Raw genomic sequence first — 22,550 nt, 5'->3', positions numbered from 1 at the left:
GTGAAGAGTTAACTATGGCTTTAATCCACTCTGTAATCCCGTCAGTGGACTGTATGCAGTATCTAAGCTTGGGTACAATTTTAGATGCCTCTGTTGTATCTCCTATCTCACTTGAAAACATGCAGCCAAGCTCTACATTGTTGTTTCAGTAGATACAGAATCTACTTTCTGTCACGGCCCTCTATGCCTTAAGGTAGACACAAGAAGTCAGGAAAGCATGAGAAATGCGAACAGAAAAAACAATACAAGAAAGAAACACAGTGTCATAAAAGTTTGAGAGAAGAGGGAAAAGCCAAATGCATAACCACAACTTTCGCAATTAGTTATAGTTCTCGCAACATTTTCAACTGTTCACCGGGTGAAACAGCGTGGCTGCAGTCACTCTGATTAAGGCCCAGGTTGGATTACAGTGAATTACCACGTTATTGAGAAACCGTGTGATTTCTGTCACCAGCAGCAGACGGCATCTTGGCTTGAGCGTAGCTAGAAAACAGATACAAACATTACCTCCTCATTGTCACTTTGCGCTAAACTTTTTCTCCGTGTTTAAAATCAGGAGCGTGCTGTTGCAAATTAACACGCCATGTTAATTTCGTAAAATGCTTGCAAACTGACTTGAAAATCAATGAAAGGAACATGGAGAGCTAAACGAATATACAGATTAATAGAGACTGGAGAGATACACACACACAAACACACATGCACACACACTACTACCCGTAAATTATGATCTGTGTTGACTAGTGGAACAAAAACTATTGGAGAAACGTAAACACAAGATGAGGCAACAAGACAAGACAAAGGGTGGAGGCAAAGTGAGGGGTGTAGGAGATCGGAAAGTACAAAGCTATACTATCTATACTTGGCTTTTACTGGAAAGTACAAAGCAAGTATAGATATAATATGAAGGAAAAACTGTGTTAATTTTACTTATAATAATTATTTGGTCGAATTGTTATAATGGCATTTCTTCCCAGTGCAGCCTTAATCATACAAACTGACATGTTTACAGTAGGAATGAACATGTAGTCGCTGGAAAAGCTGCGGTCAGCTATAAACAGCCACAGCTTAAATGCTGCCGTTGGCTGGATATTCCCAATGGTGTGATCAGTAGTTTGAGAGGCAGTGCTGGCCTGAGGCAAGTAGCCCCTGGCTTCATGTCCTGGTTATGGTCGAGCTGTTTAAGCTTTAGTTGACATTAAAACATAAATGTCTTTCTGAGCGCAGTTCTTGGAAAGATATAACAGTACTTAAATACAGCTAAATGGAGTTCAGTGTTTACTGAAATATCTAAACCAAATTTATATTACACGTTTATTAAATTTGAAACGGCTTTAAACACAAGAAACATATTAATGCATTTTCTTTCAGCACATCATTATTATTATTATTATTTTTGATATAGTTTTGTACACCCTTCTCTTTGAAATAAACAGCACTTACATGTCAGTGTTTTCAAGGTCTGCAGGCTGGAACTCACAGATGGTAGCAGAGAGACTGTGGATAAATTAACATCAAAAGATGTCAGTTAATCCTTTTCAAGTTCCCTGCAAAGAAAACTTAGTTACATAAAGTTGAGGAGTGGAAAAAAAAATCAAAGCAAGCTGTAATAATATTCTAGTAGGATTACAGAACATACAACCCCTCCAAATATAGATGTACTTTCAGCTTTTCCTTAAAAATGTAACACAAACACTAGTAAGTGTTAGAATCACAGATCACAAACAAATGAGAAAAACCTGTAACATCTGTCCTCAAAATTATATCACATACTGTGAAAAGTGTATGAAAGAAAATGATTCATCACAATGCAATATGCAAACTGATGTTGTATCCTGCAGCTGGTTTTCTCTCAGACTCTTAAAAAAACCACTGAAAAAGTGATTCATACTCTGTTACTGAGTGTTAGACCACCACATCTATAAATCCGACTGATATTATGTTTATGCAACACAGCTGACAAGTTTTTAGTAGAGCATAAGAAATAGCCATTTTAAGGGTGTAAAGACTGATTGACTGTTTTGAATGAGTGTAATGTTTTGTATTATTGATCTTCTGATGTCAGTGTGCACCCATTGTTGAGTGCTTACTATACAAAGTGCTGTGTACAAGATATATCAGTAGAGAATGTGTGTACAGGCATGACAGTGTGTGTGTGTCTGTATGTGTGTGTGTGTGCACACATACATTGCAAGTATTTTAAACCATAGACGAGTGATAGTGTTTCCTCATAAGCCTGTCTCGGCCTTGCATTCCTCTCATTGGTAGAGTCTGGTGTGTGCCGGCTTTCAACTAATCTGGGAAGAATGTCGGTTTCAGATGCACATGTGTTCCATTAAGTCCAGATCTGCGTAAATAATATAACATGCAACAGCTAGCATTACAGGTAACCATACCCCCACAGCTGCTCCTTCGGCTTTACAGTCCCCCAGTGGTGCAGCCTATAAAAAGGGAAGGCCAGTGTTGATTTCTAATGAGAAAATCTATTGCAGTGCTCACTGTGTTTTAAACAAGCTAATATCGCTTTGCAAAAAAAGAGAGATTATTTGGCAGTTCAAAAATATGACTCGAGAAATTAAATTGTATTGGATAAAAATTGGATACCTCTATATTAGATAAGAAAACTTGGAAAATGTGCATTGATGGTGCATTAATATATGTTAAATGGTACGCTGACAGATATTTGAATTACTCACCTTGACATGCATCAGAATAAAACAAATCTTTATGTAAATCAAAATGAAGACATGAATGTTTGTTGCATGGCTGGAGTCTTGCAACCATGCATGCTTCCCAAGTTATTAATGATTCTATATGCAGACCACTGCCATTAGACCTTTGTGTTTATTGTCAGCCTGCTCTGCTTGTAGTGATTGGCTTGGCCCTGCCAAGTGGCAGGCCAGTGTTTGCTTGTGCTGTCTGCCTGGGGAAACCCCTTTTGTCCCCAAACAGACACTGTATATAATACAAAGTTCAGAGGATGCCAGCGTCTTCCTGGTGTGGTGCAGCGTCTTCCTGTGGCAGATAAACAAAGTTAGTTAGAAGTTCCGAGTCATTTATTTAGTTATGTATTCATTTATGTTCCTTTTACTTTTTCGGCAAAGATTACAATAGCATGAACAAACAAGTGAATCTTGCCTGCTCTATTTTGGTCAGCAGTAGAGAGTGGGTGGGCAGGATTTAAAAAAAAAAAAATAGAGAGAGAGAATAAGAGGTTAGATTCAACCCGAGGTCAAGTAGACATGGTACGGCATCTGGTTTGGCAAAAAATATCACAGAAACCCAAACCTGACCAAAAAAGTCAAAGAGAGAGGTGAGAGCCTCTGAAGTGAGTAGAAAACAAAAGAAAGGTGTCAGAGAACAAGTGTAAAGAACAATGCTTCTTGCACTTGCAAACTGTTGTGAGCCAGCAAGGAAATGTGAGGAGTTTGGCTTTTGCTGTTCTGGGTGCCAGCACTCCTAATGAGTCTGTCAGGGCCAGTTAGCACAGCCAGGCCTGCTTGTGTCCCCTCCAGGCCATAGACAGCTGTTATTAGCCCCGTAATGGCATGCCACAGGGCCAGATTAGCCTGGCACAGTGGAGAAATATCAAACATTCACTTACTGTGGCTCCTTCGCTGGCTAAAGAAACTGTTTGGCAAGGAATTCATTTAGCTGTGATGCTGGCAAGCTACCTAACAAGCCCCAAAAGAAAAAAGGTCTTCAGTGAGAGATGGAGTTAGTGTACAGTAGCTCCTCTGGAAGAAAATGTTTTAGTTCAAGCAGATCGGGTCAGATTTCTGATCCCTATTAAGAAACACGAGTCACATCTCACATGGAATCATGCTTTTGCTTTATGATTAAGTAGACATGGTTTGCTGTTTTCTTTTTGCCCGGTGATGATTGGCAAAACAGCACATTCTTATCTTTACTAATGCTGTATCATCATTATGCAAACCTCATCGACAAGATGGCCACTGCTGTCTATTCATCTGTTTTTACCTTTCATAATGAGCACAGGAAATCAAAACCTTACACAGCAAGTACTCTCACTCTGCCTTGGGGGATAGTGTGCACTATGCACTGTCTGTGATCAGCCCACAACATCTGATCAGCATACTGGTAACAGTTACTGATCTATAAAGTACGCATTTTACATAGTATACTGTAAATCATACTCTTGTTTCGAGTCTGCTGTTTTCTGCATATGAATATGCAAGCTTTTGCATATCTGGCTTTGCAGCTTGCATCTCATGGCAATCACTCTGCATTTAGATCCATAAACACAATATACTAAAGTGTGTTTAGGGTGTTTTCCAATAAGAGCTGGGGCCGAGTCACTATTTTACACCTATATGTGTTTTCCTGTCTATAAGCTCTTACACATGTTTTCCTTGAAGTAAAAGGCCAGCTGTGGTTAGTTCATGCCATTTAAAAAAAATATTGTTAAGCACTGCATGTCTCACTGCAAAACACTCTCAGGCTAATGCCCTTGAATGTATTTATGTCTTTCTGGGTGTTCTACATATGCACCCTGTCTGCGTGTTAAAGGAAGAAGAAAAGTGATCTGAGGGAAAGATAATGTGATATTTATTAATTACTGTATTGTGTGTTTTCTTTCAACAATTTGCATCATATCCTCATTAGCAGACCATATGGATTGAGTGTGGCAAAGTCATTATGTACTATACAAAGCAAGCAGCTGCTGTAGTTATTTCCAAATATAAAACTATGTCTTGTCCTCTTGTTTATGAGGGGGCAGTTTTCTACATCACTGATGGCAGCTTTTATTTTCACAACAGGCAGAATACAAAGCTAAAAGCGGGTCGAGAGAGAAAAAATAGATGTAGCCCACTTTATCAATGAACACGCACAAAGCACGCGTTCTCACTATTCTAAAAATCAGATGACTGAAACAACACAAAACCTATTGAACACATGTTACTGAAGAGTGATGCTAATGTGCAAACAACAGAATATCGAGAGAATAACAGATACGCAGTGCTGTGCGTACTAGCTGAGAGTGAAGTGAGGAGATTGATAAAGACAAAGAGATTAAGAGCATTAGATTTGAAGTAAATCCTGTGAGGTACCCATGCTGTGGCTGTGGGCCACAGTGTGAACCCCACTGAGCTACACTCTCTCTTTCCCTGGCAGAGATCACTTTGTGCAAATCATTAGCTTCCCAAGTACTGAGGGCTTTTCCGCAACTCTCGTAGGTGCGTCTGGAATCCACACGGGGCAGTACGGGGAGGAGCTGGCAGGCTTAAGACCCAGTACCTACACTCCGATTATCAGTTGTGTAATGTACAAAAAGATGGAGCCAGTAGTAAACCAGTGCATAGGAACACTGGCTACCAAACACAACAGCTTAGCACCATTAGTGCTGCTCCATGAGCCAATTTTATCCAGTTATTATGTGTAATACATCACCATGAAGTGATGTGATTAACTTGGCAGCCAATGTGCAGGTTTGCGACTTGGTAGAAATTTATGGAACTAACACTGGTAAACAAAAGGAGAACCATCAAAAAAACGTGTTTATTGACTGAATGATCTCTGTACTTTGGCTGAGACAGTAAAAGTAGAGAAACTTTGAAACTAAATTACTTTAAAGTTAATTTTATTAAAATGTGTATATTTTCATTACCGTTTAAAAAAAAAAGTACTGAATGTCTTTCTGTTTCTCTCCCCCCCTCCAGAGCAGATACGGTGCTCCAGATCGAGGTGTAAGGCTCTACAGTTCCCTGCCCATGCGCCCAAACCCTGACGGCAAGAGACTGCCCTCTACTGGGGTAAGACTCATCTCTCCCAGCCTCCCCTCCACCCACACACCCAATGGTCTCACCCACACCTATATGTCACTTTTAAACCATAGAGCAAGCCTCTGAACTTCCCTTAGTTGCACAACAAGAGTACCTAGACATCAGATGAGAAAGACGTATCGAGTTTTTGCCGAGTCCTACAAGTATTGATAATATAAAAGAATCTGCATGGAAATAACTGAAATATGCAGTCAGCAATGTCTGGACTGAAATCACTTCCAGGAAACAACTTAACCGAACAATTAACAATTCCTCACACTTTATTCCTAACATAAACCTCTTCCTCATTCTTTGACTATGCGTTGCACCCTCCACCCCTGACTAATACCAAGCCTATAATTTTTCCCACACTCACTCTAATAGTGATAGTAAGAGTCTCCTATCCCCACCCCATTATTGACCAAAAAATAGCACCCATCCGGCATGGTGGTTGGTGTGGTATTTCTTTGGTAGCTTCTCAAAGTAGCGTAGGTTGTGCAAATGATCGGTCAACCAATCGACTCCTACTGCATTTGTTTTGACACAGAACGAAAGCCAAGTTGTGCCTTTCTGGAAATAATACTTCTACCTGTTTCACGTGAAAAAGAATAATCTGATTATGTATGAAAATTAAACATTTTTCCCTTTTTCTTTATATTTTGCTGTGTTTGGACATCAAAGTCTCATTCTTTCTGTTATTTTATTATACAAATGTTCATGGGCATGGTTGGGAAAACAAAACAAAAAAAAAAGATTACGTTTATTGAAGTTAAGTGATGGAACACCTCCAGTACTTTGACTTTGACAAAGTGCTGGAACAGTCAGTCTACTTTGTTTGTGAAACCATTCTTTCATTTTTTTAATAAAACATCTTTTTGCGGAAATCATAATTAGAATCTAGCTTGCCTTGCTTTAATGCATTTATGTAACAAAGGAGAGAAAATGAAAGAACAATAGAGCAAAAAGAGAGAATTTAATTTCATATGTCTCCCTTTTTCATGTTTCACTCCATGCAAGTGCTTTTTGAATTATCTCTTCACTGCTCCAGGGCTCAATGGGAGGAAAAGTGAGGGAGTGAGGGAGAGGAAGAGAAGAGACAGGCAGACAAAGCGAAAGCTGTGTAATATTGTTGGTGCGCACCTTTTTTAATTACAACAGAGATTGTATTGATGTCTCAGGCCACATGTCCTAAATCATTTATCAAGGGGGAGAGTGCTAACAAAGCATTTCTAAGAAACCCATCCTCTCCCAGGGCCCAGAATCATATGTTATCTAAAGTGAATATTGTTAATGCTTTTCAGTGGAGAGACCCACTTACAAATCATGGGAATGAGTTCCTTGTCAGGACATCCGTGAGGTGGTAAAGATATATATCCACCTTCATCTAATCCGCTGTTGTGCAAATTAAATTGCACCTAAATCTCGATGTGGAAGCTGTTTGTAAAATAAAGACGCTCAAAGTTATGGATAAATGTTCAGCAGTGGAAAGAAGATTTGTATGTTGTCTAGTTGTTGTGTTCAGATTACACGTGTGCAAATTAGAATAGAACAAAAAACAACAACGCAAAAACCACAACACACATATACACACAGACATTATAAAAAGAGAAAATGTGTGCTATTTTTCTCCCCAACTCTCTCTTTCTTACTCACCTTTGGTTTTGTATGTCATTTCCTTTTGTCTGTTATTACCTGGGTACAGCGTCAGTACAGTAGCATACTGTAGCTACAGGCTGCATGGAGAGGAGGAGAATATAAACCACTTAACATGCAGGAGGAAACCAGACGTTTTTCCATTGCACTTATCAGGTGCTGCGGTGAGAGCAAGTGTAAAGGTGTAGTAGGTCCCTGCCCCCCCTCACCCCAGCTCCTTCCTCCCCTCTTACTTCCCTTGCACACCCCTTTTATTTTCCCCTGATCTTTATCTCTGTCCCCCACCACACCACCACTCACCACCCTCAGTTCAGTTAAAAGTGGGCTTGGCACTTCCTCCCCCCCCCCCCCCCCCCCACCCAAAAAGAGAAAGAAAAAGCATACACACACACACACACACACACACACACACACACACACACACACACACACACACATTCCTTACCACCACCACCACTTCTTTTCTCTCTGTCAAACTAACCTCCAACTCCTGCTCTTCACCTCTATGTTTCCTGTCAAGGTGCACTGCCCACCCCCCTCCCCTCCCTCCAACCACCAACTCTGCCCCCGCAACCTTTTCTTTTTCTTTTTAATTCTTTCAACATCTATTACAGCTCTAAGTGCGTATGGTTCATTTTTATAAAAGTGTTCAGTGTAGAGGGCGGGATCTGCGTTGCTCTGCGGTAATCTTCTCATACCCAGATGTAGATGTGAAATATAGACGCGAGCTTTTGTTGTATTAGTTGACTTAAATGGAATCTCACTAGTAAAACAAAATAAAACTGTATTGAAGTATTCTCAAATTTATACATAATCATCTGAAAATTTGATGAACATAGGCATCTAATCTAAACTCACTCAAGTCAACTAGGTTTGGGGATCTACGCCAGAGATTGATCCTGTTTTCTCCCTGGTGGCTGCTGAGCACCCATACTATAGCGAACAATGATTAAAAAAGCTATTGAGTGTCAAGTTGTGACATTGAACTGGCTGAAAACACTTTATCGAGTTCTAAGCCACCCTTCATTTCTTTATAATTTGCTATGAAACCCTGAAATAGGTGTAGAAATGTACCAGCATACATGGAAATACAGTAGACATACATACAGCAAGCACAGTACATGAGGGAAAAACAGAGCTTGAAGTATATTTGGTATGACTACTTCTGCTCTTCAACACAATCTGAACTCTCTTAGGCAAGCTTTCTTTTAATTTTTAAAGGAATAGTTCTCCAGTCTTCTTGAAGGACATTCGAAGCTCTTCTTTGGATGTTGGCTGTCATTTATTCCATTCTCTGACGTACTGCTTCAGTTAACTTGAGGTCTGGCATCTGGGAAGGCCAACCTATAACTGATACTGTTTCATTGTGTGCTTTTATATCCAGGTATGCCTTTACTGCACTGGCAGTGTGTTTGGGATTGTTGTCATACTTATAAAAAAGTCGTTGCCAATCAGACACATGGTGCTGCATGATGGATCAAAATCTGATGTTACGGTTCTACGTTCATAATTCCATCAGTGTTTGACAAGATCTCCAACACCACTGGCTGAATGCTTCTCTCCGGCCCTCTCTACACTTACTGACAAGGATATATATATATATATATATATATATATATATATATATATATATATATATATATATATATATATATATATATATATATACATATATATATATATATATATATAGGATATATAGGACCCTCAAGCTCCCAGGCCTCTGGTAGAGGACCCGAGCTTGAAGGATAAATATATATATATATATATATATATATATATATATATATATATATATATATATATATATATATATATATATATATATATATATATATATATATATATATATATATATATGTATTTTTTTTAATCAAGTTTATTGAGTGTCCTGGGCCAAGGTAGGCAGCATTGACTGAGCATCAACCCAGGAGAAACCAGAACTCCCAGAGAAAACCTACCCAAGCACACAGAGGACATTTAAACTCTATACAAGTTTGAAGCCTGGATCCAGTTGCTGCTGGAGAAGCAAAGATAATCAATGAGCCACTGTGGCTAAAGCACTAAGTAATGTTACAGATTCAGAGAGGAATGTGGTCCTTTTGATTTTGTTCTGAAGCCATGATTATGGAAGCTGATGTATGGATGTGATAGAGAAAGAGTGAGGGTATTTACAGTCTTACAATATGCTGTAGGACTCAGTTGCTTACAGTGCAACTTACTGTTGCATAACTTAGCTAACAATGCAGTGACGTGGATGCCGATGTTACATTCTTAGTTTTAGGGAAATGTGTTAAGATCGTAGGTGCTGATGTTATCCTACTGTCCATCTTGCAAGTTGTACTTGATGTGTAGTGAAAATGCTGTTTTCTATATTTTTGATGTTCACGTGTAAATGAAAATACAAGTTTGAATATCTATATTTCTCACTGAAATGTTGCATATCAGCGAGGTTAAAAAAAAATCCATTATACGTATTTTCTTCATCAAAAGACATTCGTGAATCTAATTCTTTTGAGTACACCCATGCATACTAGCTTTCAGGCTTCTATTGCGCTGCGTTTGTTGGCACATTGCTGTGAATCTTGGCGCATTACCACCACGTATAGATTACTGGGATTGTGTGAAACCATTGGCGGGAATGTGTATTGCATCAGCCGTATGCTTGTGGATGGGCTTGCATGTGTTTATGTGCACACATAAGAACTGATAAAAGGAGAACCCACTCACACAAATGTTCCTGCTATAGTGCCAATTGCAGTAACTTAAATTTGTGCAAATCAACTTATTCAACATTGTTTGAAAATGTTATAGATTTAAATACATGCCTTATATTTCTTGTACAACTGTTTGAATGGAACAAACTTTTGTGGGCCTGACCCATTGGCACATCACTCAAGCTTAAGAGGTAACCTTAAGTATGCTGAATGCATGATTGATCTAATTTAGCTCCAGTTCAAGTTTTATTTTCTATAATGGAACTAGAGTAATTGCATTTACTGAGAATGATACAATGAAATAATTAAAAATTGAGTGTTTAAAGTCATGCACAACGACTCTCAAATATGCTTCAGTGGAGGGTTGTTTAGCTCAGGTTGAATTAACATCAGTGTATCCTTTGCAGGGAGTCACACTGTTTGAGCTATCGTGTAGATGTTGTTATTGTTGTTGTTGTTTTAGCTCCTCTGCCTTGACAGTGATACATAGGGTGAAGGTTCAGAATCTGCTGCAACGCAAAGATGACAGGTTCGTTTCAGGACTCAGGACTTTGTTTTTTCACCACATCCCCCTTTCTCTCGCTCCCTCTCTCCTGCTCTCTTCCTTGCTTTGTGTCTCTCTGTGTCTTTTTCCAAGCTGATTTGGAGCCTTGCATAGTCAATTATGTAGAGAGTGAGAGAAGGAGTGGGGGCTCCAGCTTCCATATTTTGGTGTGTTATTAATATTGCATGAGCACTATTCTGTAGCGAATATCTAAGAGACTGCCTATTAAGGCAGCAGCAGGAGAAGAATGTGACAGACGTACGCACGCACACACACATATATGCACACACTGTACATACACAGACCGAAAGCCAGAGAGCAAGGGTGAATCAGTCAGGATCAGGCACAGGTTGTTATAATTAGTGTTTTCCTGATTTATTACGCTGGGATAATAAGAGTGACTCATTTTCCTGTTTAATAAGTCATGTTTGTTTATCTTGACATGGCTCGCATCACACTGTACAGTCAGTGTGTTTGATGTTAGTGAGAACTGAGTAATGTTCCACTGTAATTGTGCTTTGAATTGAATATTTTAACTAACCAACTGAATAAACAAACAAAACAGATGCAAAATAAGTGCCTGTTGTAAAACGTTTCCAAGATAATTGTTATATTGCCTATTGCAAAGCAGAAGTGGTCTGATGACAGGCTATTTATTCCCTGCTGCTGGGCGGGTATCAATGATGCACGGAGTAAGTGTCAACACTGACAGGCTGAGAAGATCCCTGGTGATGACTGAGAGGCTCAGCGTGGATACTTATTGCTTTTTGGGTGCTAAATGGCAGTGACACTGTGTGGTCTGTGAGAGACTTCTCATTTCATGCCACCAGAGACTGAAAAGTTAGGTAATATCATTTAATATGAGCACATTTAAACACAAATACAATATTTAGGAATTAGATCAGATTTTTTTTCTAAAACTTACACATTGGGTGATTAGTTCTAGTATTGACTTCTCAGGATCTATGATGTCACCTTCACTTGTCCAAAGCTAATAAAGATAGGTAAAAGATAAGCCGGAAATCTTTGGAAATTTGAGAAAACATGTAAAGTGTAATGCAACAGAACATAATGTATAGTCATACAAAATATTTGATTTCCCCCCTCACAGATATATTTCTTCCAAAAAAGTAAGATTATGTTATTAAATGTATGGCAGTCTGCAGAGACAGCAGTTCAATTAGTTCACTCGTCATTAAAGTATATTTTTTTGTGTATCAGAAATACTTTGCAAAGCTTAATATTGCTTTAAATTCATTATCCATGTTAATTGTTTTATCTGAGCATCTGTATTTGCCAAATCAGGTAGGCTACCATCAATCTCAATATCAAAAATAATAATTATCAAACTCATGGGACATGCAGACGTGCCACTCCTTCATAGCTTTTTCCTCTTGCAGTAGCAATGCAAGGTGCCCAGAAAGCCCGGCCCGGAGTCAACAAAGCCAGTTAGTCTAGTCTACAAACATCACGCTGGGCTTAATGTCGAACAAGTGCTTGGTGACCTTAGAGCACCAGCTGGAGTTTAAAGAAGTCTTTAAAAGGCCGATTCTCCACAGTAATATCATCGCCCATGCCTCAAAGAGTCAGGATTAAGGCCCACTTTGCCCCACGAAAATGTAACAAATGTGTGAAAACATCACAGCCGAAGCCAATGTGGGGAGAACGATGTAGAGAGTGGCAGCGGAGTTGGTGGTAGGGGGCTTACGAACGATACAAGAGGCAGAAAAGAAGGGAGAAAGTAAGGGAAACTCAACATCTTAACACTCGCCAATCCGCCTCCATGCCAGAGATATCAATGTAGTTGGCTTTCTCTGAAATTCAAATGGCAAGAGGAAAAAAAGTAGATGAAAAAGGGGGAAAAAAAGAAACCTCTGGCTTTGGAAAGGGGAGGGGAGGGGGTGCTGAGAAAAAGACCTGTCATCTATGTATTAGTGCTCTGTAAATATTACATGAGCTCCACATTCACTCAGTTGTTTGGCATTACTTCCACTGGATGGGTATATTATTTTAGAAACCATGCCTTGTTTATGGAGAGGCATGACCTACTTCCAGACACTCCTCTCTTTCTCTCTCTTTGGTATTTTTTCTTCCCTTTCCTTCTTTCTCTCATTCCTTTTACCTCTCTCTCTCTCTCTCTCTCTCTCCCTCTCTTTCTCGCTCTCTCTTATTCACTTTCAATCTGCAAAATCTCAACTGGTTGTCCCTGCTGAACAATTACAAGGCAGAGAGACCCAAATGGAGATGTTTGTAGAAAACAACATGTGTATAATTAAGGTTTAATGAGCTCTTGTCAGGGTGGAATGTGCAATTAGATTGGTAATAGAAAATTCAGCCTAAATGCTAGTGGCAGAGGCTGGATGTGGAGTCAGCATGGCAGTGAATGAAAGAACAGTGAATTATTTTGAGCCCTATTGACAGAAGTAGATGGTACTGGATGCTGCATTTAGATTTAAATACATGGTGAGTTCCCAAATGCACAAAAACGTTGTGTTTTTTTCTCCCGATGGTGCTATATTGTGTGTGTTCTGTTTTTTTTTTTTTTTAAATTACTGGGATCCGGCACACCGGGTTGTTTTTTTGTTTTTTGTTTTTTAAAATTCTTTAACAGCTACACTGTGCAGAATAAAGCAAGACAATAAACAGAATTTTAATTGAGAAAGTAATAAATGTGCTTGTGCATGATGTATAAAAGGGCAAGTAGGTTTCAATCAAAATATCTCTATTTCTTAACAAAAAGGCAGATTTGATATTTTGTCACAGTATACCAAGCAGTAAATTTTAATTGATTAGTTGATCATTAATTTATGTCTTCATCGGTTTTGATGTTCCACATTTAATAAAATCAGAGTTTTTAAATGTAAGGTATTCACAACAGGTCAAACATTCACGTTCAACTATTTTTAAGTTGCCAAATTCTAATAGTGTAAATAGTATCACATCTTTCATGTACAGGCTTTGTAGAAATCTAGGATTTACTTTGAAATGTGTCGTGATACGGTTATTGAAAACATTACCTTTCAGATGAATGTAACAATAAAGCACCGGTTACTACAGATGGACCACATTAAAATCACTGCCTAACATTTCTTTCTAGGTCTATGCTTTTTCTGCTACACAGGATCACTATTTTATGGGCAAACATTTCTCCATGTTTAAATAAGGCAGTTGTGAGTAAAAGCAGGTATCTTTTTGCTCTCTTCCTCTTTTCTGACAGCCTTTCTCTTGACTTAGTGGAATTGTGGCTTGTTGGTCTGGTGGAGAAGATCCATGCACACACAAAAAAATTGTGTTTGGCTCTTTCTGAATTACTTGACTAGTCCCTGAAAGAGAGGGTCCTTTGTTGGCTTCCTCCGGGACTGCCCTTGAAAGGCTCCTATTGTGTGGTAAACACTATGATATAATGCAAGTGGATTTAATAGATTTAATGGAACAAGCAGATGTGGTTTTCAAGTCTTCATGTGATGAGTAGCTGTCTGTTTCAGGTGATCAGAACCACACCTGAAAGAAATGAAATAATATACGAACGATGTGGCATTCTAAAATCATGCAAAGCTCTGACTCTGTGTTAAATACTCGTGTGGAGACAAAAATCAACACAATTGATTTGTGCATGATTTAAGTGCGATTTGATATCTCATTTGCTATATTTCACTTGATCTTCCATATTGTTGTGTTGTAAGTCAAGGTTAGGCAGAGTGGGGGCTGTTGAATGTCAGCGACGTGTTAGCTTTGTTTTCATTGTGTTAACAGGAGCACAATGGTACGATTGTCTGGCCATCTGAAACCATACACCTACCCAGAGCTTTCGGGGGTCAGAGGTGGGGGAGATGTGTGTGCCTTTAGTCCAGTGAACCATGCATTTTGAAAAAGCCAGAAACAGAAGAGTAATCCATCCAGCAAACCATCAAAAACATTCTGCTTCACTGTCCTGCACAGATACCAGATTTGCTCATCGTGAAAAATGTTCTCATCTTCCAGATACAAATTATGCCCCCCCCCCCCCATGTTGCTTTCTAATCAGTTATGCATTATTTTAAGATGTCATTTGAAAAGTGGCATGCTTCTTGAAGCCCCTCAACGTGATGGACAAGATCATAAAGCTGAGCAATAAACCTGAGATAAATGTTATATCTTAACACTGATAGAGGCAATTAAGTCCATCATAAGAGAGAGAGAGGGAACACTCTCCTCAGGAGACTCATTCACTTGCATGGTTTAACATGATCCCCAGCTAAATGCCTTATTTTATTTCTCCTCTCAGCTCACAGCTTACAGTCGAGCACAAATTGAGCTGATTTTTTTTTTCTTCTTCGCAGAATTTGGTCGTTCTGTCTGGTCTGCCCTTTTCTGTCTACCATCATGTCTCTCTCTCTGCCGCTCCCTTTGGCTCTCTCCTCCCCACTTCAATGTATTTGTCATGGTAATGTAAAAAATCTCAGCTGCTTCAATTCATTTCGTGCTCTTTCAGTCGAGAAAGAAGGGCAATTCTGTTTCTCCTCACTAGTTTCTGTGTTAAGGCTCTCAGGTAATGAAGACCACATTTCATCTGCATGCAGTTATATGACTGGGCGTGGCTGAGCAGGTCTGTTATGGGAAAATAAATATTATGAAAGGGCTAACTTCGTTATCTTTATCACACTGGGATCAATGTGTGTGTGATGGAACAGGAGACAGTGCACAAACACAAAGGCCAGTATGCAGAATGCATACATCCAGCTCTTAAAACATAATGCACCCACGCTCATGTCGTATGTGTGTGCGAACATACAAACCAGAGAAGCCCATATATGTAGCAGCAGAGATATCTACACGTGAACACATGCAGTGCAATACTGCTTTATATCACACCATCCCACTTATTTTCTGCACTTTGGTTATGTCTGTATGCCTGTGTGTGTGTGTGTGTGTGTGTGTGTGTGTGTGTGTGTGTGTGTGTGTGTGTGTGTGTGTGTGTGTGTGTGTGTGTGTGTGTGCGCGTTAATGTTTGTGTGTCTGTTTGCGTGTATATGTGCCTGCCAGTGAGTCATTGAATGCTCTAATGACCACAGTCCTGACACAGGTATTTTGACTGCTGCCTCTTTCCATCGGCACATTGACTGACATGCGATTAGTTACGCTGGTGTGGAAAACTAGGAAGGCTCATGCTGTAACCCTGAAAAAGACTGGGAGGAGGGTAAAGTCCTCTTCTCCACATCTCTGCTGTTTCATCTTTCTGTAAATTTAAAACATCTCTGGCTGCATTTAAGGGTTCTGTTATTTTGTACTCAGTACATACAGGAAAGCACGGCTGGGCTCACAGTAACCTTATGAGAAAACCATCGAGATCAATACAGGTTAGCAGGACAGTAGGAAAGAACGTTGTGTAGTTATATAGTAATAGTAGTTGGGATTTGCTATAAAACTGATCTCAAAATGCTTAGTGAGTTGACCATGTACCGATTGAACTTAAGGAATCCATTTAAATAAATGGATAAAAAAAGCCCTGAGTCCAACATATTGAGGCTGTACAAATTTTAATTTTGGGTTAAAGAGAGCTTTCATATCTAAGCAGTACTCAGCACTGGCGAATACTTTTCAGCATAGTCCGACCAGTATTTTGGCAGCCCAGTGTTATTGCCCACTGTCAGCTATTTGCCAGTTATTGGTATCAGCTTTTTAAACACCTGATAAATGAAAAATAAATGTCTGTAAAGAACAGACAGGAGAAACACCCCTCATCTGTGTTACAAGTGTTGATATTGCCTAGAGGAACACTCTACAACTTTCATATTGACAACAAGTGTTTGGAACGCCACAAACACAACAACCACCTGATCAAAGCAGAGTCTGGGACAGTGTAAATGAATAAATAGATAACCACACATGACAAATGAGGTGCAAAACTGTTTCTGACATAAAGGACATAAATATCAGCCTATGTATCACATTTTTAAATCACCAAGTATCGGTATGAATATAGGTCTTAAAATCAGCCCTATATCTGTCGAGCTCTGTCGAGTTCTTATTTGTTCATTACTGATTTGATTTAGTTGAATTTTAGCATAAAACTTGTTGACCCTTTTTTAAGTTCTGTAAACATTAAAAATAATGTTTGTGACATAACCGTTGGGTACAAATGGTATGACAATGCAGTTGTTTTTGGACAGTGATTGTGGTGAAAAATACAAATATTTATTCTTGTCTATGAATTAGAATAATCTCAGTTCATACTCCTCCATCTGCTTCCCAGTGCTACATGAAAACGTGATGTTTTACTTCCATCCTCAATATAATCTATGCTTATCTAAACAAAAAACAGAAATATTTAAAGTACATTAATACAGATTTATATATCTACTATAAAATATAAAATTACTTGCTATGTATAAACCTGAAATATGACAGAGAACTGATACTGTGAAAGTTCATTATCCATTTGCATTCATTTCATCGAACATAACAAATAAAGGCAAATATGATTTATTCCTTACAGAAGATTACTGTATCTACTATCCATTAAAAAACAAATCCAGTGTTATTTAAAAGTTTAAAAAAATCCTAAATGTCATTTATCCCATATAAAAATATTATTCAATGAATGGATGAAACTAGATTAAACTAAAGGTGTGAATCCATGTTTGAAGGCTTTGCAAAACTCAGCTTCTGATATGCTGCGTTTCAGTCAACTGTTCTATAACCTCTGCAACTGTGGTGCACTTCCTGCATCAAACTGACATTGGTTTGGCTTTACGCAAACACAAAGTTATTTATAGCATCTCTCCCACTTTATTTTCTCCCTCCCATTCTCTCCCTCACTCTCTATTTGCATTTCTGCTATGCAAACAAGAAACTGGTGTCAGCTGCATCAGTTCTACAGGCCTAACTTGTCCCTTTTCTTTCTCAAGCCTCAATTTTCTCCTCTTCTGTCTCCCTGTAGCTTTCTACCTCTCCCACCTTCACCCTGTTTTTCCTCCTCCCTTCAACCTCTCTCTCTCTGTCTGTGTTTTCCTTTGCTCAATTGTTTTGCTGTAGATTTGACCGCTATGATTAATGACCTCGAAGCCACAGGAAAGCAAACACAGAGAGACACGACATGCATGCTGTTCTCTTACAAACCTCCCTTTTTCCTCATATATCTGCTACTTCTATGTTCACACATTATGACTTCTAGGGAAAACATCTTCGAATTAAGAGTCAGATTATACAAAGTCAAGATTTGGTATACTTTTCAACTTATTTTTCCTTTATTTTCATCCCTTATTTCCTGATTACTTTAGTAGATTAAATGTTTGCCAAAGGCCTTTATTATAATGAATTACGTGTTTTTTAGCATCATCTACTCTAAGGTCAGAGCCCTTGTCTGTCTTCTCTCTGTTTGAAATGAGGAAATTAATCTCAGTGGTCAGTTAAAGATCTTGGAGGCTAGCAGTCAGAGGTCAGTGGTTAGAGATAAGCATCAAATTAGGCCTTCAGAGTCTTGGTCAAGTACACTTTTGTATCTTTATTTATTTCAGACATAATAAAACAAACAAAAAAACCAATATATACTCGTCTACATGTATTTTCATTTACGAATATGAATATATGTGTAGATATACACACACACACGTATTTGTACAGACAAACAAGAAAAATATAATAAAATAAAACACATTCGTCTAACATGAGATAATACTTCAGCTAGGTGCTTGGCTGAACGAAGCTCATTCAGAAAGATTAGAATTGAGTTTGGCCTTTAATAACACAAAAGAAAAGGTATGCAAGTGCAGCTGGTTAGCTTAGCGCAGCATAAAGACCAGACACAGTCTCATCTAAAAAAATAATTGCTGCTAAAACTTCTTGTCCTTACTTCTTTCTAAACAAATAAAATGTAATGAGATAATGTGTTAACTGGTAGGTTTTCTAACCCTTTTTTAAAGGTCTTTACTCAGATGAGCTGGTTCCTCAGCCAAGTGAATCTAATTGCCTGTTTTTTAAATTATTGTCATCAATTTGGTGTCGAGACAGGAGAATGGTATTGGTGGTTTCATCTATGTCTAGGCAAGAAAGGGGAGTAATTTCGTTTCACAAAAGGTAAAATCATTCCTTTTGACGTACTCCAGATTAGAGTGAGAGCATTAAATAAAAATCAGCACAGCATGACAACCGAGGTTTGTAAAAACTGTGTGTACAGTACACTCACCAGTTGTTAACCTCACAGTACCAGGAAATGATTATTTTTACCTTTTCCTCTGATTTTAGATGGTGTTTATTATTTTAACAGCTCTGCCCTTGGAGACTCCTCCCATTGTGTAGCAAGAGCACAGTTGCAGACCTCAGTTTGCTCCTTTGACATTTGATATAATTGTTTTGCACTTACCCTGTTTTGCTCATTGAGATCTGGTTTGCAGTTGTGAAAATAAACTATTCTAAGACACCTTGACATCTAGCACAATGTGAGTAGGACAGCATGTAAAATCATTCTCCAAGAGCAAGAACGTGATTGTATTTTCATTGCAGAATACAATGATTGTTCCTTCTGCAAACTAATAGTGCTATCAGGCAGAAATTATTGCACTAGAAGTAACAGTTCCATCAGAGGCTGAATGATAACATGGAAATGGAACTGGGGCTTCGAATTGAATAATGTTGCAAGGAATTGCCTTTGTACTTTGGTTTGTTTGCTGCCCTCAATGTGTTATGTATGAAGATGGAAATAAATGTTAATGAAAACTGTGCTGGAGTTGAATCTGAGTATAACTTAAATGGAAATATTGGAATGTTAAGGGAAAAAAATCCCAGAATTGATAAAAAAGAATAAGTGATTTGCATAAATTGGTCCCTGCAACACTTTGCATGTGGTGAAAAATTGCTACAATAAGACCCGGGTCCATTTTCAGTCACCATGCCAGAGCTTGAGAAACACCCTCCCACTCTGACTCACTGTAGGCACAAACCAGTCACGTTATTTGACCTTACAGTAGCAACAGTAATTCATCTCGGCCACTACTAGCTGTCTTGAGGTGTGTTTTGTTTTCTCATAAATGGTTGGTGCCAAATAGTGTCAGACAGAGAGGGAGGGAAGGCCTCTGGGAGAGTGTGAGCGAGCGTGCGTGTGTGTGAATGTGTGCGCATGTTTATATGCCCGTGTCTTTCGAGCTGCGGCCTCTGGCTGTGACCCCAGTGTTAATCACTGTACAGCCAGAACAACCACAGGCTTCTGTCGCCACTACTGCAGCTACAGCCCTTCTCCTCTCCTCCTTTATGTCAGTGTCATTCATGCTCCCTGTGCTTTTTTTAAATGTATCTCTCTAACCCCCCCCAAATACCTACAGTACTTGGCCTCCTACTTGCACAAGATCGCTATCCCCTTCCCCATTAGCTCCAGGATACACCCTTGTCGTTCTCATCGCCTCTCCATAACCTCAAACTGTCACCTTTTCTCTAGCCTATGCCTCCCCTTTAGGCTTCTTTAGCTTGGTATTTCTGAGCTATGAAATCGCTGGGCTGTCCTGTCCTGTCCTGATTTAACTAGCAAAGTGCAGAACAAGCTAAAGGCTGTTCTCTTTGTGTGTATCACTAAATAGGTGGCAGGGTTGGTAAAAATGTTGGCTTGGGATGTTTTTTGTCATGTTTTTCATGTTGTTTTTGGTTATTAGTGTATTACGTGACAGGCTGGTGTCATATCATAATTTGATAAATTTGATAATGTTTTGCTTTACATTTATGATTTTTTTATTTGCAAATATAACAAGCAATATAAACAAAGACGATCAGCAACTTGTGGGTCTGAAAAACATGCAAGTATGCAGAAGTGCCAAAAAGTGTACTTCTTAAAATGTCCACTTGAGGCTGGTTCCCAAAGCAGGTCAGTCCCCACAGACTGAAACTGTGAAACTGGTTAAATAACAAGTTTAACGGCAGAGAACGTAGGTGACCTTGTTTGTGATGTCGGTGACTTTTAGACAGCTTTTAATGCAATGATCTGAATTTTTCCGACAGTGTGGTTAGTTGTGCAAACAGACTATATAAGTTTTGTTCCACATTCTCTTTTTGTATTTATATTAATTTGAATTAAGGGTGTGGTGGTTAACACTATCACCTGTTATCAAGTAAGTCCTGGGTTTGAATCCCCTGGCCGGCTGGGGCCTTTCTAGGTGAAGTTTACATGTTCTCCCACAGTCCAAAGACACGGATGTTAGATTCATTGGTGATTCTACATTGGACTTAGGTGTAAACGGTTGTTTGTGTCTCTGTTTTAGCAGTGCAGTAGATTGGCGACCTGTCAAGGTTGCACGCTGCCTCTTGCCCCATGACAGCTGGGGTAGGTTCCAGCCTAACTGCCAGTCTGAATTAGATAAGCAGAATATGGATGGATGGACTTGCAATTAATTAGCAGACCTGTGCATCTCACACATATATTCTAATGATGCAGCTTGGGTAGCACTCGAGTCTCTTGTCCTGACGTAGTGAATTCTGGTTCTAAAAAGCACATAGATGGCAGCGATCATAGTGCTAAAGCTGAAGCTTCAAAGTGGGGCTAAAAAACAATTGGTAATTTCATGGTATCTACATCTTTTTGTTTTTTAAATGTAATTCCATGTGAAAAACTTGTCTCATCTTAACAGAGTGATCTTAACAGAAATATTTTTTAATGCTTGTCTTTGTTAACATTTAAACTAGAAACTCCTGTACTTGTTCAAGCAGACGTTCTAGCACAGTAGATCAGTTTCTTGATTAATACTACGTAATAGCTGACTTACAAAGGTTATTTACTGCCATCAGTGCTGCCTTTGATTAACCTTTCATGCTTACAAATCAGCACCTACAGAGCCTCAGAGGCTTGCAAAACAATATACTAATAATGGCAGTACTAGCAGGCTAATGTTGAGAAAGACATAGATGACTGATGTTGCACTAAATGCAAATGTTAATTTAACACAAATCAACATTTGTTAATTTGCATTAAATACATGCAGTAGTTGACGATGGCAATGTCATTAAGTAAAAAAATAATCTAATGATGGTGGTGGAGCAAAACTCCCCAGAGGGACAATCCCCGAATATTAGATATTTGTACTTTATTTTATGAAAATATGTCCCATACATGTTAAACTATTTAAAAGTGGTGGACTCACTGACCAACCAACAGACCGTTTCATTCTAGAGCGATTGGAAAGAAAATGAAAAAAACCTTTTCTTTAGTAGATATGAATGTGCAAGATTGACTGACTGAACCAACTGGGTAGTCAACTAACTAGACATCGGTGGCTGCAGTTGCGATTATTACTCTGTTGTGCCTTTGTTGCTTCATGACACACGGAGAATAATGGCAGTTAGGTGTGCATAACACTTACAAACACACACTCAGGCTGTAGGCAAGCTAAGAGGAAGAGTGTGAGTTACACAAGCTTTGACAGGGCCTAATTATACAAGTCTCTAATGAACTGTAATTACTGACATTCACTGGAGCATCGAGGTCTATTGCAGTCATTAGGCTGCAGTGTTACACTCTTTCTGTATCGGCACTGACTGACAGAATTTCTTTTTTTTTTTATCCCTTTTGTGATCTGTTGGCCTCTGCCTCACTGTTTTCTCATCTCTCTCTCTCTCTCACTCCCTGTGTCTCTGCACTACAGTTTGATGGTGACAACATGTACATGAACGAAAACAATCACGAGTTCCTCGCACCAAACCAGGTGAGTCCAAATTTCTAATAATGGAAGACCTTAAATAGTCTTGAAGCCATTTTTCTTTCACTGTTGTCAAGTCTTGTTGAAATGTACAATAAGTCGCTGTTACTGAAAGGAACCACACACTTATGTGACATAAGCTGAAAGCAAGTGGACTAAAGATATTTTATTCTTTTTTAGACTCACAGATATGCCACAC

At 38.9% G+C, this 22,550-nt stretch overlaps 1 protein-coding gene across 5 annotated transcripts in view; it reads left to right on the top strand.

Annotated features, from left to right (window-relative positions):
- The window catches only part of tox2 (TOX high mobility group box family member 2), a 103,458-nt gene that overhangs the window by 39,398 nt on the left and 41,510 nt on the right, over nucleotides 1-22,550 (top strand). For all 5 annotated transcript variants that reach the window (XM_012918203.3, XM_004547653.2, XM_012918205.2 and 2 more), the window contains exons 2-3: nucleotides 5,682-5,774; nucleotides 22,298-22,357. In XM_012918203.3, coding sequence (XP_012773657.1) covers nucleotides 5,733-5,774; nucleotides 22,298-22,357 — 102 coding nt within the window. In that variant the 5' untranslated portion in view covers nucleotides 5,682-5,732. The remainder of the gene's footprint in view (nucleotides 1-5,681; nucleotides 5,775-22,297; nucleotides 22,358-22,550) is intronic.

This window comes from Maylandia zebra, linkage group LG5 (assembly GCF_041146795.1).
Source record: "Maylandia zebra isolate NMK-2024a linkage group LG5, Mzebra_GT3a, whole genome shotgun sequence".
In the NCBI taxonomy this organism is placed as follows: Eukaryota; Metazoa; Chordata; class Actinopteri; order Cichliformes; family Cichlidae; genus Maylandia; species Maylandia zebra.
This window is presented reverse-complemented; position numbering and strand designations above follow the sequence as displayed.